The following is a 14,412-nucleotide window of genomic DNA, read 5'->3' on the forward strand; positions in this document are numbered from 1 at the left end:
GTATATTTCACTCTACAGTATCACTTTTACGTTTTTTCCATTTCCAAATTAAATAACATAAAAGTTAAATTCAGTTTGGTAGACATTTGTTTATTATTTTTATTTTTTATTTTTTGAAGCAGGGTCTTACTCTGCTGCCCAGGCTGGAGTGCAGTGGCATGATTATGGCTCATTGCAACCTTCACCTCCTGGGCCCAAGTGACCCTCCTGCCTCAGTCTCTTGAATAGCCGGGACAATAGACACATGCTACCACACCCAGCTAATTTTTCTACTTATTTGTAAAGACAGAGTATTCCCATGTTGCCCAGGCTGTTCTCGAACTCCTGGCTTAAGTGATCGCCTGCCTTGGCCTCCCAAAGTTGTGGGATTACATGTGTGAGCCACCATGCCTGGCTGACATTTTAGTGATATTTTATATTTATGTATTTATTCATTTATTTATTTTGAGATGAGTTTTGCTCTTGTCACCCAGGCTGGAGTGCAGTGGTGCAATCTTGGCTCACTTGCTACCTCCGCCTCCCAGGTTTAAGCAATTCTCCTGCCTCAGCCTTGGAAGTAGCTGGGATTACAGGCATGCACCACCACACCCAGCTAATTTTTTGTGTTTTTAGTAAAGATGGGGTTTTACCATGTTGGACAGGCTGGTCTCGAACTCCTGACCTCAGGTGATTTTTCCACCTCAGCCTCCCAAAGTGCTGAGATTACAGGCGTGAGCCACCGTGCCCGGCCTTTAGTGATGTTTTAAAACCAAACTTAGAATGTGAAAACTAGAGAATTTAATCCATTGAGTAAATATTCTTTAAAGAATTAATTTGTGTCAGACATCTGACACAATCTGAGCACAGTGGCTCACACCTGTAATCCCAGCACTTTGGGAGGTTGAGGAAGGAGGATTGCTTGATCCCAGGAGGTTGGGACCAGTCTGGGCAACACAGTGAGACCCATATTTACAAAAAATTTAAAAAGTTAGCTGGGCATGGTGGTGTGTATCTGTAGTCCCAGCTAGTCAGAAGGCTGAAATGAGAAGGATCGCTTGAGCCTGGGAAGTCGAGGCTGCAGTGAGCCGTGAATACACCACTAGCACTTCAGCCTGGGTGACAGAGCAAGACCTGATCTCAAAAGAATCTTACAGTCTAGAGGGGGAGATAGTTACAGAGATAAGTAATTACAATTGAGTGTAATGAAATGAAATCTATACTGGGACTGTATAAAAGGTTTGGTGAGAGTAGTACATAACACATGCCTGCCTTTGTCTCTGGGGAATGAGGGGCATCAGCTAAAGCTCCATTGAGAAGGAAACTCTTAAGCTGAAAAATGAAGGATGAGTAGGCTTTTGCTGGAGCCAACGTTGGAATAGGAAATCAAGTTTGGGAAGTAATGTTATAACAAAGAAATGAGCAACCTTTAGTAAAACTTAGGCAAATGATTTGAGAGTTTTTGAGTTATCTTTCGTTAAGATTACACTAGATTTTATATCCTACAACTTGAAAAATCCAGTCCCAACTCACCCCTGCACTAAGCTGGAGCTCTTGGAAGACCAGACTGGTCTGATAGATGGCAAACTAACTTAAATCCTGAAGTGAAAGTTATGTAATACAAAGCAAAAAGCTAAGATAAATTACAACTGTTTACATTGTGGGTGTTTTAAGCTTTTCTCTGTCACCTTACTCTGGTCTGTTAACTGTGTCACATTATCTTGCCCTAATGGTACCTTTATATAGGTATATGTTACTGAATAGGTATGTTTTATTGAAAGTTTATGTCTAGGAAACAGTAATTCACAATTAACTTTGTAGGTTTCAGTAAAAGACGTTAAATAATTCCTCCCCAGAAGCATTGGTATTTTTTTTCCCTAGGCATTTTCATGTGCCTGTATACTTTGAAACATATAGCCAACAAAAATCACTTTCTGTCATGCATGCGATCTAAATAAAATTCTGTTCGTTTGTTTTAATAATCTAATGGTATTACAGTTTTGACCCTGAAGCTGCTTTTTGTTTTTGTTGTTTTGAGGTCTTTTGTTTGTTTTGATGCTTTTTCTTTCTGTCATAGAGCAAATAGATCATATGTAGGAATGCTAGAAAGCGCTGTGAACTCTAAGGATGATGTTTTCTTAGTTATATTAAAGAAGTATGACTAATTAAATTATTCATAACTGTAGTTTTAGTCTCTTCTTAGCTCTTTTATTTGTAATGCTTACAAAATCTTTGGGATTTTAAGATATTGAAGAGGCTAATATACTTGGCCTACAATTGAAAATGTTGAGATTCATTCCTAAGAATTGTTTTATGCCAGAGACCTCCTCCTAAAATTCATATAGCTGTTTGCTGGTTTGATTTCTCCAGGTCTCATTCAGTTTGGTTACAAGAGGAGTCTCGTTCAAATCAATCCTGTCTTCTGTATTAACAGTTCTTCCCCATCCGCCATCATGAGACTTTTCCCCTTTTAAATATTCCCCACAATTTTTTTTTTTTTAGTACCTATGGCTTTAACCTATGCTCACAAATCCAGTAAGAAAAAAAAGGGATTTTGAATTTCATAATTTTTAAGACTATAATAGCTTTCATAGTTTAAATTTGTGTGCCTACAATACCTAAACTCTACTTTTTAGTAGACATTAACATTAAACCATGGTAGTTGGAATAGCATTAATCTATCTCAGTTCCTTTGCCCGGGACAAGATAAAATCAGAGAAGAAAGGAGCAGGCAAGCATCAAGGGGTTGAGGGTGTGAATGAGTAACCTAGGATAACAAGAGAAAATGTATTATGTGCCAAAGGTTTCTGAACCTTGGCATGTAGCCTTGACCTAGTGATTAGGGAGTTCAAATTATATTTCCTCTCCAGTGTTATAGAATTGCTGACAATGCTTACTAGAAATAGTGTGAAAATATGCTTGAACTTCGTACTAAACATGTAGTTACACAGATAATTTTGTTAATAGCTTGTTTTGATTCCTGTTAAAGAAGATAAAGGTATCACTGAAACATAAAGATTCTCTTGAGGTAGTTTTAAATGTAGAATTTCAAGCTAGAGAACTAATTACAAAGCACGATTTTAAGTTAAGTACTTTTAAGCTTCTTTTCATCATACACAGCTCATGAAACCTATGTACACGCTTATCAGAAAAATGCACATATATGCAAATTTACACACAATTTAAGGGATTCAGAGACCTGAAGCCCATTTATCGATCCTGCTCTAAATCACTTTCTTCATTTTTGGATAGTTTTGTTCTTTTATTTTTATTTAGGTTGTGGCTAGTTTAATTTGTTGCAGCAAAGTTGATATTAAATATTAATAAACTGAAGTTATAGGTTTAATTTCCGTAAGGGACATTTGGCCATATTTATACAATAGACACATATATTAAATTTAACTGTTTTGCGTATGAAAGAAAATAACACACGTACATCCCCACAAATGCATGCCATTGACTATAATATGATTAGATGAGATTATGTGAATTAATGAAAAACCTCAGAATGCATAAGTAGATACTGTATCATCATTGGAAATACAGAAAAGTTTGTCATTCTCCTTTTAGATTTGTCATCTTATTTTTAATTGGAATATAGAAATGCTCTATAGGATTTTTAAAATTCGGTTTAATGTATAATATATATATATATTTTTTGGTTTTTTTTTTTGAGACAGAGTCTTGCTCTGTTGCCAGCCTGGAGCGCAGTGGCACAATATCGGCTCACTGCAACCTCCACCTCCCGGGTTGAAGCGATTCCCCTGCCTCAGCCTCCCAAATAGCTGGGACTACAGGCGCCCACCACCACACCCAGCTAATTTTTAAATTTTTAGTAGAGATGGGTTTTCACCATGTTGGCCAGGACGGTCTCACTCTCCTGATCTCGTGATCCGCCCGTCTTGGCGCCCCAAAGTGCTGGGATTACAGGCGTGAGCCACCGCGCCCAGCCAGGGGGAACATTTTAATATATCCCTTTGAAATAATTATAGAACCTTCAGGAGTTCCAGAATTTTAGTATGTGGTCATTGGTTCTTATCCATCCAGTAGAGATAAATGGGAAATGATGAGCATTTGCTTCATGTAAATTATGTGCATTTATATGTTAATAGAAATTCTAGTCATAACTGAGGTATTGCTGTAGTTATCTTGCTGTTACTTTGGGTCCTTTGGTTTTTGTTTCTTAACTTTAGATGTACATAAATTCCAGTCTTGGTGAGAATTTAGCAAGAAATTAAAATTTTCTTTAAGTGGTTCTCAGTCTCAGTTTTCTTGACATCTTAAAGACTTATGTATTGTTTGAGGCCCTGAAATTTACTTTCTTTTTTAAAAAAAATCCCAGAAGCTATAAATCAGTGTTTAAATTAGTGTTAAAGAGAAGTAATAACATGTTAGTAACATTTTACCTGTTTTAATAGGCTCTTAAACAGGTGTCCATCTGAATCTGTTGAGTTGAGCTGAAAGCAGAGTGATGCTGGAGAGAAAGATGGCAGAAAGCATATGAAGAGGCAGGAGCTAGTGTATGGGGGGAGATGTTAACATGTTTACAAAGCAGATGCTGAATAAATATGCCTCCCTGCAGTCTAATGCTCCAGATACCTGTTTATAGGTAAACTCCCTGTGAACCTCTTTTGAGAAATACAGTCCTAGACTAAAGGAGTAGCCTTGAAACTATTTGTTCATTCATTTGTTCACTTATTCATTTATTTGCCAAATTGTGAAAAATTTTAAAGACACTTTATGAGGAAAATAAATATTTCTGCCACCATATTTTTTCATTGAAGAGACCTATTTTGAAATCAGACACATAATGCCATTTTCACATCTACAAAGTGTGTTCATCACTATTGCAAAGTGTTGCAAAAGCAGGGTAGAAAAATCTTAGGACTTTAAATAGTCTGAACAGATAAACATGTTTGTTATGATGCATACAAATGCATTTGTACAGTCCTGTACTAGCTGTTTCTGAGATCACAGAATAAAAGTTTAAAACCAAGAATAATAACAGTTGAATACCATACATAACACTTAATATTCCAATGAACTAAGCAAAATATCCCTCTAGCTTACATGGGATCTCCCACTGTCTGTGTATGTCTGTGCTTAATGGAAATGTTACAGGGATGCTAAGCATTGAATGGCAGCCAGAGTACTTTCTTAGTAGGTTACTAAATTAGAGCCTTTACTAATATCTAAAAATGGATTATCGTAGCTTATGAATACCAAGTTTTATAGCCCATGACCACTATTAAAAAAAAAAAAAAAAAAAGAAACCTAAGGAATTTTGAATCATTTGCCTGTTAGAACCAAAGAAAGAAAGTCTTTCATTTGTATATTGCTTTCAGCCTATCAGTGGGTTCCCAGGATCTGCCAGAAGAGTCTGGTTTTTTTTTTTCCTCTAATTTTTCAAACCCCTAGACAGTATGTCGAATGTTAAAAGTTGTCTTGAAGATTCACTTGCAACTGTGGAAGATAGTACAGTCCTCTGAGGATAAAGTTTCAGTATTCTTGTCACCCGTGGAATCTTTTCTACTGGAGATGATTACTAATATGCCTTGACAGATGGTCTTCTAAATTTGAGGTCAGGATATGAGTTCCTGAAGGCCAGGAATTACAGCGTATTCATATCTATATTTCAGTAAGTCAATTGATACTATAATGGCACCAATAAGTACTTGTGTGGAATGAGTCTGGGCAAGATCCTACCTAACGTACTGTAAGTCATCTGGGAACAAAGCTCTTTGCAACCAAGTCAGTCTGGTGATGGGAAAAGTGAAATAAATATAAACCTTTGCCATCAGATGTGGTAGGTATTTACTGGGCTGTAGCTACACAGGACTTCCACATCACTTGAGTAGAAATCCATCCACAGAAATGAAAGGGAAGGAATGCAGTAGGGATAGAAAACTTGTCCTCAAATACTTCTATAGGTCTTCCATGAGATTTTTTTTTTCAATATAGGAGTATTTCTGACAGAGAATGAACTGTTTTACATTACTAACGGCATTACCTAGTTAAGTTTCTATCTGGAGATAATGTACCTGTTTACCTGTGAAAGAAAAAAATAGGTGGCATAGCTCTTCTAATTAAATAGATTGAGTCTGTATGCATTTTAAGGGCAATAGTAATGTATGTAATCTGACCAGTTAAATAAAGCTAACAGTAAAGTATCATAACTAACCTGGTTGACTAGTATTTCTTTTTCTCTTGCTTGGCTGGTCTTAGGGTTTTGACCCACCACATCAGAGTGACACAAGAACCATCTACGTAGCCAACAGGTTTCCTCAGAATGGCCTTTACACACCTCAGAAATTTATAGATAACCGAATCATTTCATCTAAGGTAAGAATTAAGTTTTTATTGTTAGGCCATGTGCAGTGACTCATACCCATAATGCCAGCACTTTGGGAGGCCACGGTGAGAGGATCGCTTACACCCAGGAGTTTGAGACCAGTGTGGGCAGCATAATGAGACCTCGTCTCTACAAAAAATTAGCCAGGTGTGGTGGCACACCTGTACTGCTAGCTGCTCTGGAGGCTGGCTTCAGCCTGGGAGGTCAAGGCTACAGTGAGCCATGATCGCACCACTGCACTCCAACCTGGGCAACAGAGTGAGACCATGTCTCAAAAAAAAAATTATTAAAACTGTGGATATAAATCACTTTTATTTTTAAAAGTGATTATATGTGTGTATATATATTTATTTATATCCTTACAAATACAAGAAAATGGTGGTGGTCGATTTATCTTAACCAAAATGGTTAACTGTAGAATAAAAGGAGTTGCTAATTGCTCATACCAGTAGCCCACATGCCAAAAAATTATTTTTAGTTGCTAGTAAACTAAGGAACTAATATGCTGTGTACCAGAAACTATATTAAGTACTTTTCATATCATTTAATCCTTACAACATAATATGTTGTAGCTTTTATGAAATAAAAAGCTTGAGATATGAGATAGCTTTTATGAAATCTATTTTACAAAGCAGTGTCATACTTGTTTTTTTTGTTTTAAATCAGTTTCCTTAGTTGAAGTGCCAGGAAATTGAATAATTTTCCCAAGGTTGCTTACTAGTAAATGGCTAGATTGGGTTTTTTTTTTTTTTAATTATTATTATACTTTAAGTTCTAGGGTACATGTGCACAACGTGCAGGTTTGTTAAATATGTATACATGTGCCATGTTGGTGTGCTGCACCCATTAACTTGTCATTTACATTAGGTATATCTCCTAATGCTATTCCTCCCCACTACCCCCTCCCCACAGTAGGACCCGGTGTGTGATGTTCCCCATCCTGTGTCCACGTGATCTCATTGTTCAATTCCCACCTATGAGTGAGAACATGCGGTATTTGGTTTTCTGTTCTTGCGATAGTTTGCTGAGAATGATGGTTTCCAGCTGCATCCATGTCCCTACAAAGGACACGAACTCATCCTTTTTTATGGCTGCATAGTATTCCATGGTATATATGTGCCACATTTTCTTAATCCAGTCTGTCACTGATGGACTTTTGGGTTGATTCCAAGTCTTTGCTATTGTGAATAGTGCCACAGTAAACATACGTGTGCATGTGTCTTTATAGCAGCATGACTTATAATCCTTTGGATATATCTCCAGTAATGGGATGGCTGGGTCAAATGGTATTTCTAGTTCTAGATCCTTGAGGAATGGCCACACTGTTTTCCACAATGGTTGAACTAGTTTACAGTCCCACCAACAGTGTAAAAGTGTTCCTATTTCTCCACATCTTCTCCAGCACCTGTTGTTTCCTGATTTTTTAATGATTGCCTTTCTAACTGGTGTGAGATGGTATCTCATTGTGGTTTTGATTTGCATTTCTCTGATGGCAAGTGATGATGAGCATTTTTTCATGTGTCTGTTGGCTGTATGAATGTCTTCTTTTTGAGAAGTGTCTGTTCATGTCCTTTGCCCACTTTTTGATGGGGTTGTTTTTTTCTTGTAAATTTGATTGAGTTCTTTATAGGTTCTGGATATTAGCCCTTTGTTAGATGAGTAGATTGCAAAAATTTTCTCCCATTCTGTAGGTTGCCTGTTCACTGTGATGGTAGTTTCTTTTGCTGTGCAGAAGCTCTTTAGATCCCATTTGTCAATTCTGGCTTTTGTTGCCGTTGCTTTTGGTGTTTTAGACATGAAGTCCTTGCCCATGCCTATGTCCTGAATGGTATTACCTAGGTTTTCTTTTAGGGTTTTTATGGTTTTAGATCTAACATTTAAGTCTCTAATCCGTCTTGAATTAATTTTCGTATAAGGAGTAAGGAAAGGATCCAGTTTGAGCTTTCTACTTATGGCTAGCCAATTTTCCCAGCACCATTTATTAAATAGGGAATCCTTTCCCCATTTCTTGTTTTTCTCAGGTTTGTCAAAGATCAGATGGCTGTAGATGTGTGATATTATTTCTGAGGGCTCTGTTCTGTTTCATTGGTCTATAACTCTGTTTTGGTACCAGTACCATGCTGTTTTGGTTACTGTAGCCTTGTAGTATAGTTTGAAGTCAGGTAGTGTGATGCCTCCAGCTTTGTTCTTTCGGCTTAGGATTTTTTTGGCAATGCGGGGTCTTCTTTGGTTCCATATGAACTTTAAAGCAGTTTTTTCCACTTCTGTGAAGAAAGTCATTGGTAGCTTAATGGGGATAGCATTGAATCTATAAATTACCTTGGGCAGTATGGCCATTTTCACAATATTGATTCTTCCTGTCCATGAGCATGGTATGTTCTTCCATTTGTTTGTGTCCTCTTTTATTTCACTGAGCAGTGGTTTGTAGTTCTCCTTGAAAAGTTCCTTTACATCCCTTGTAAGTTGGATTCCTGGGTATTTTATTCTCTTTGTAGCAATTGTGAATGGGAGTTCATTGATGATTTGGCTCTCTGTTTGTCTGTTAGTGGTGTATAAGAATGCTTGTGATTTTTGCACATTGATTTTGTATCCTGAGACTTTGCTGAAGTTGCTTATCAGCTTAAGGAGATTTTGGGCTGAGACAATGGGGTTTTCTAAATATACAATCATGTTATCTGCAAACAGGGACAATTTGACAACTTCTTTTCCTAACTAAATACCCTTTATTTCTTTCTCTTGCCTGATTGCCCTAGCCAGAACTTCCAACACTATGTTGAATAGGAGTGGTGATAGAGGGCATCCCTGTCTTCTGCCAGTTTTCAAAGGGAATGCTTCCAGTTTTTGCTGTGGGTTTGTCATAAATAGCTCTTATTATTTTGAGATACGTTCTGTCAATACCAAATTTATTGAGAGTTTTTAGCATGAAGGAGTGTTGAATTTTGTCAAAGGCCTTTTCTACATCTATTGAGATAATCATGTGGTTTTTGTCTTTGGTTCTGTTCATATGCTGGATTACGTTTATTGATTTGTGTATGTTGAACCAGCGTTGCATCCCAGGGATGAAGTCCACTTGATCATGGTGGATAAGCTTTTTGATGTGCTGCTGGATTCAGTTTGCCAGTATTTTATTGAGGATTTTTGCACTGATGTTCATCAGGGATATTGGTCTAAAATTCTCTTTTTTTGTTGTATCTCTGCCAGGCTTTGGTATCAGGATGATGTTGCCCTCGTAAAATGAGTTAGGGAGGATTCCCTCTTTTTCTATTGATTGGAATAGTTTCAGAAGGAATGGTACCAGCTCCTCCTTGTACCTCTGACAGAATTCGGCTGTGAATCCTTCTGGTCCTGGACTTTTTTTGGTTGGTAAGCTATTAATTATTGCCTCAATTTCAGAGCCTGCTATTGGTCTATTCAGGGATTCAACTTCTTCCTGGTTTAGTCTTGGGAGAGTGTAAGTGTCCAGGAAATTATCCATTTCTTCTAGGTTATCTAGTTTATTTGCATAGAGGTGTTTATAGTATTCTCTGATGGTAGTTTGTATTTCTGTGGGGTCGGTGGTGATATCCCCTTTATCATTTTTTATTGTGTCTATTTGATTCTTCTCTCTTTTCTTCTTTGTTAGTCTTGCTAGCGGTGTATCAATTTTGTTGATCTTTTCAGAAAACCAGCTCCTGGATTCATTGATTTTTTGGAGGGTTTTTTGTGTCTCTATCTCCTTCAGTTCTGCTCTGATCTTAGTTATTTCTTGCCTTCTGCTAGCTTTTGAATGTGTTTACTCTTGCTTCTCTAGTTCTTTTAATTGTGATGTTAGGGTGTCAATTTTAGATCTTTCCTGCTTTCTCTTGTGGGCATTTAGTGCTATAAATTTCCCTCTACACACTGCTTTAAATGTGTCCTAGAGATTCTGGTATGTTGTATCTTTGTTCTCATTGGTTTCAAAGAACATCTTTATTTCTGCCTTCATTTCATTATGTACCCAGTAGTCACTCAGGAGCAGGTTGTTCAGTTTCCATGTAGTTGAGCGGTTTTGATTGAGTTTCTTAGTCCTGAGTTCTAATTTGATTGCACTGTGGTCTGAGAGACAGTTTGTTATTTCTGTTCTTTTACATTTGCTGAGGAGTGCTTTACTTCCAACTATGTGGTCAATTTTGGAGTTAGTGTAATGTGGTGCTGAGAAGAATGTATATTCTGTTGATTTGGGGTGGAGAGTTCTGTAGATGTCCTTTAGGTCTGCTTGGTGCAGAGTTCAATTCCTGGATATCCTTGTTAACTTTCTGTCTCGTTGATCTGTCTAATGTTGACAGTGGAGTGTTGAAGTCTCCCATTATTATTGTATGGGAGTCTAAGTCTCTTTGTAAGTCTCTAAGGACATGCTTTAGGAATCTGGGTGCTTCTGTATTGGGTGCATATATATTTAGGATAGTTAGCTCTTCCTGATGAATTGATCCCTTTACCATTATGTAATGGCCTTCTTTGTCTCTTTTGATCTTTGATGGTTTAAAGTCTGTTTTATCAGAGACTAGGATTGCAACCCCTGCTTTTTTTTGTTCTCCATTTGCTTGGTAGATCTTCGTCCCTTTATTTTGAGCCTATGTGTGTCTCTGCATGTGAGATGGGTCTCCTGAATACAGCAAACTGATGGGTCTTGACTCTTTATCCAATTTGCCAGTCTGTGTCTTTTAATTGGACCATTTAATCCATTTACATTTAAGGTTAATATTATGTGTGAACTTGATCCTATCATTATGATATTAGCTGGTTATTTTGCTTGTTAGTTGATGCAGTTTCTTCCTAGCATCGATGGACTTCACATTTTGGCATGTTTTTGCAATGGCTGGTACCTGTTGTTCCTTTCCATGTTTAGTGCTTCTTTCAGGATCTCTCGTAGGGCAGGCCTGGTGGTGACAAAATCTCTAAGCATTTGCTTGTCTGTAAAGGATTTTATTTATCCTTCACTTATGAAACTTAGTTTGGCTGGATATGAAATTCTGGGTTGAAAATTCTTTTCTTTAAGAATGTTGAGGCCAGGCGCGGTGGCTCAAGCCTGTAATCCCAGCACTTTGGGAGGCCGAGACGGGCAGATCACGAGGTCAGGATATCGAGACCATCCTGGCTAACACGGTGAAACCCCGTCTCTACTAAAAAATACAAAAAACTAGCCGGGCGAGGTGGCGGGTGCCTGTAGTCGCAGCTACTCGGGAGGCTGAGGCAGGAGAATGGCGTGAACCCGGGAGGTGGAGCTTGCAGTGAGCTGAGATCCGGCCACTGCACTCCAGCCTGGGCGGCAGAGCGAGACTCTGTCTAAAAAAAAAAAAAAAAAAGAATGTTGAATACTGGTCCCCACTCTCTTCTGGCCTTTAGAGTTTCTGCCAAGAGATGTGCTGTTAGTCTGATGGGCTTCTCTTTGTGGGTAACCCGACCTTTCTCTCTGGCTGCCCTTAAGATTTTTTCCTTCATTTCAATTTTGGTGAATCTGACAATTATGTGTCTTGGAGTTGCTCTTCTCGAGGAGTATCTTTGTTGCGTTCTCTGTATTTCCTGAATTTGAATGTTGGCCTGCCTTACTAGGTTGGGGAAGTTCTCCTGGATAATATCCTGCAGAGTGTTTTCCAACTTGGTTCCATTGTCCCCGTCACTTTCAGGCACACCAATCAGATGTTGATTTTGTCTTTTCACATAATCCCATATTTCTTGGAGGCTTTGTTAATTTCTTTTTACTCTTTTTTCTCTACACTTCTCTTCTCGCTTCATTTCATTCATTTGATCTTCAGTCACTGATACTCTTTCTTCCAGTTGATCGAGTCGGTTACTGAAGCTTGTGCATTTGACACATAGTTCTCGTGTTACGGTTTTCATCTCTATCAGTTCTTTTAAGGACTTCTCTACATTGGTTATTCTAGTTAGCCATTCGTCAAATCTTTTTTCAAGGTTTTTAGTTTCTTCACGCTGGTTATGTAGTTCCTCCTTTAGCTCTGAGAAGTCTGATCGACTGAAGCCTTCTTCTCTCAGCTCGTCAAAGTCATTCTCCATCCAGCTTTGTTCCGTTGCTGGCGATGAGCTGCTTTCCTTTGGACGGGGAGATGCGCTCTGATTTTTTGAATTTCCAGCTTTTCTGCACTGCTTTTTCCCCATCTTTGTGGTTTTATCTGTCTTTGGTCTTTGATGATGGTGATGTACTGATGGGGTTTTGGTGGGGGTGTCCTTTCTGTTTGTTAGTTTTCCTTCTAACAGTCAGGACCCCCAGCTGCAGGTCTGTTGGAGTTTGCTTGAGGTCCACTCCAGACCCTGTTTGCCTGGGTATCAGCAGCAGAGGCTGCAGAAGGTAGAATATTGCTGAACAGCGAGTGTTGCTGTCTGATTTTTGCTCTGGAAGCTTCGTCTCAGGGGTGTACCCAGCCGTGTGAGGTGTGAGGTGTCAGTCCGCACCCAGTGGGGGATGTCTCCCAGTTAGGCTACTCAGGGGTCAGGGACCCACTTGAGCAGGCAGTCTGTCCATTCTCAGATCTCAACCTCCGTGCTGGGAGATCCACTGCTCTCTTCAAAACTGTCAGACAGGGACATTTATCTCAGATCTCAACCTCCATACTGGGAGATCCACTGCTCTCTTCAAAACTGTCAGACAGGGACATTTATCTCAGATCTCAACCTCCATGCTGGGAGATCCACTGCTCTCTTCAAAACTGTCAGACAGGGACATTTATCTCAGATCTCAACCTCCATGCTGGGAGGATCCACTGCTCTCTTCAAAACTGTCAAACGGGGACATTTACCTCTGCTGAGGTTTCTGCTGCTTTTCGTTTAGCTATGCCCTGTCCCCAGAGGTGGAGTCTACACAGGCAGGCAGGCCTCCTTGAGCTGTGGTGGGCTCCACTCAATTCGAGCTTTCCGGTGGCTTTGTTTACCTACTTAAGCCTCAGCAATGGCGGGCGCCCCTCCCCCAGCCTCGCTGCCGCCTTGCAGTTAGATCTCAGACTGCTGTGCTAGCAGTGAGAGAGGCTCCACGGGCGTGGGACCCTCCAGGCCAGGTGTGGGATATAATCTCCTGATGTGCCGTTTGCTAAGACCCTTGGTAAAGCGCAGTATTAGGGTGGGAGTGACCCGATTTTCCAGGTGTTGTGTGTCTCAGTTTCCTTTGGCTAGGAAAAGGAATTCTCTTCCCCCTTGCACTTCCCAGGTGAGGCGATACCTCGCCCTGCTTCAGCTCTCGCTGGTCGGGCTGCACCCACGGACCAGCACCAACTGTCTGACATGACGCAGTGAGATGAACCCAGTACCTCAGTTGAAAATGCAGAATTCACCCATCTTCTTTGTTGCTCACGCTGGGAGTTGGAGGCTGGAGCTGTTCCTATTCGGCCCTCTTGGGCGTGTGCCCACCCCCCTTTTTTTTTTTTTTTTGAGACAGAGTCTCACTGTGTCACCCAGACTGCAATGCAGTGGCGCAATCTCAGCTCATTGCAACCTCCACCTCCCAGGTTCAAGCCATTCTCTGCCTCAGCCTCCCGAGTAGCTGGGATTACAGTTGCCCACCACCACATCTGGCTAATTTTTGTATTATTAGTAGAGACCAGATTTCACCACCTTGGCCAGGCTGGTCTTGAACTCCTGACCTCATGATCCACCTGCTTCAGCCTCCCAAAGTGCTGGGATTACAGGCATGAGCCACCACACCCAGCCACAGATTGGATTTTAAACTCAGTTCTGTGTTGCTTTAAAGCCAGCTTCCTCCAATTTTATCACCCATTTGTACACATTTTATGGTACCAAAGTACAGCTTCACTCTTGTATATTCTTCCTTGTTTCATTTTTCCCTGTGGCGTTTTTAAGATGTCTTAGGTTATTCTGAAGCTAAAGATTGTAGAATAGTACTTTGCAGTAGACTTTTCTCTCATGATGCAATTGTCCAAGATGATGGCCAATAACTATACAAGGTTATCAAGGCCTTGAAATATGGCTAGTGCAACTCAGGAACTGAAGTTTAATTTAATTTTTATTTAAATGTCAGTGGCTACATGTGTATTTAAATGTATTTAAATGTCAGTGGCTACCTTATTGGATGGTACAGTTATAGAGGATATGAGTCAAAG

The 14,412-nt window shown here is 39.6% G+C and overlaps 1 protein-coding gene across 8 annotated transcripts in view; it reads left to right on the forward strand.

Moving 5' to 3' along the window:
- The window catches only part of ATP11B (ATPase phospholipid transporting 11B (putative)), a 137,390-nt gene that overhangs the window by 19,336 nt on the left and 103,642 nt on the right, over positions 1–14,412 (forward strand). For 7 of the 8 annotated variants that reach the window (XR_013413672.1, XM_015131514.3, XM_015131513.3 and 4 more), the window contains exon 2: positions 6,202–6,318. The exons of the other annotated variant lie outside the window; for it this stretch is intronic. Coding sequence is in view for 5 of the 7 variants with exons in the window: in XM_015131514.3 (XP_014987000.3) it covers positions 6,202–6,318 (117 nt within the window). In the remaining 2 variants the exon portion in view is untranslated. The remainder of the gene's footprint in view (positions 1–6,201; positions 6,319–14,412) is intronic. 8 annotated transcript variants of the gene reach the window in all.

Source organism: Macaca mulatta, chromosome 2 (assembly GCF_049350105.2).
Source record: "Macaca mulatta isolate MMU2019108-1 chromosome 2, T2T-MMU8v2.0, whole genome shotgun sequence".
Taxonomy (NCBI): domain Eukaryota; kingdom Metazoa; phylum Chordata; class Mammalia; order Primates; family Cercopithecidae; genus Macaca; species Macaca mulatta.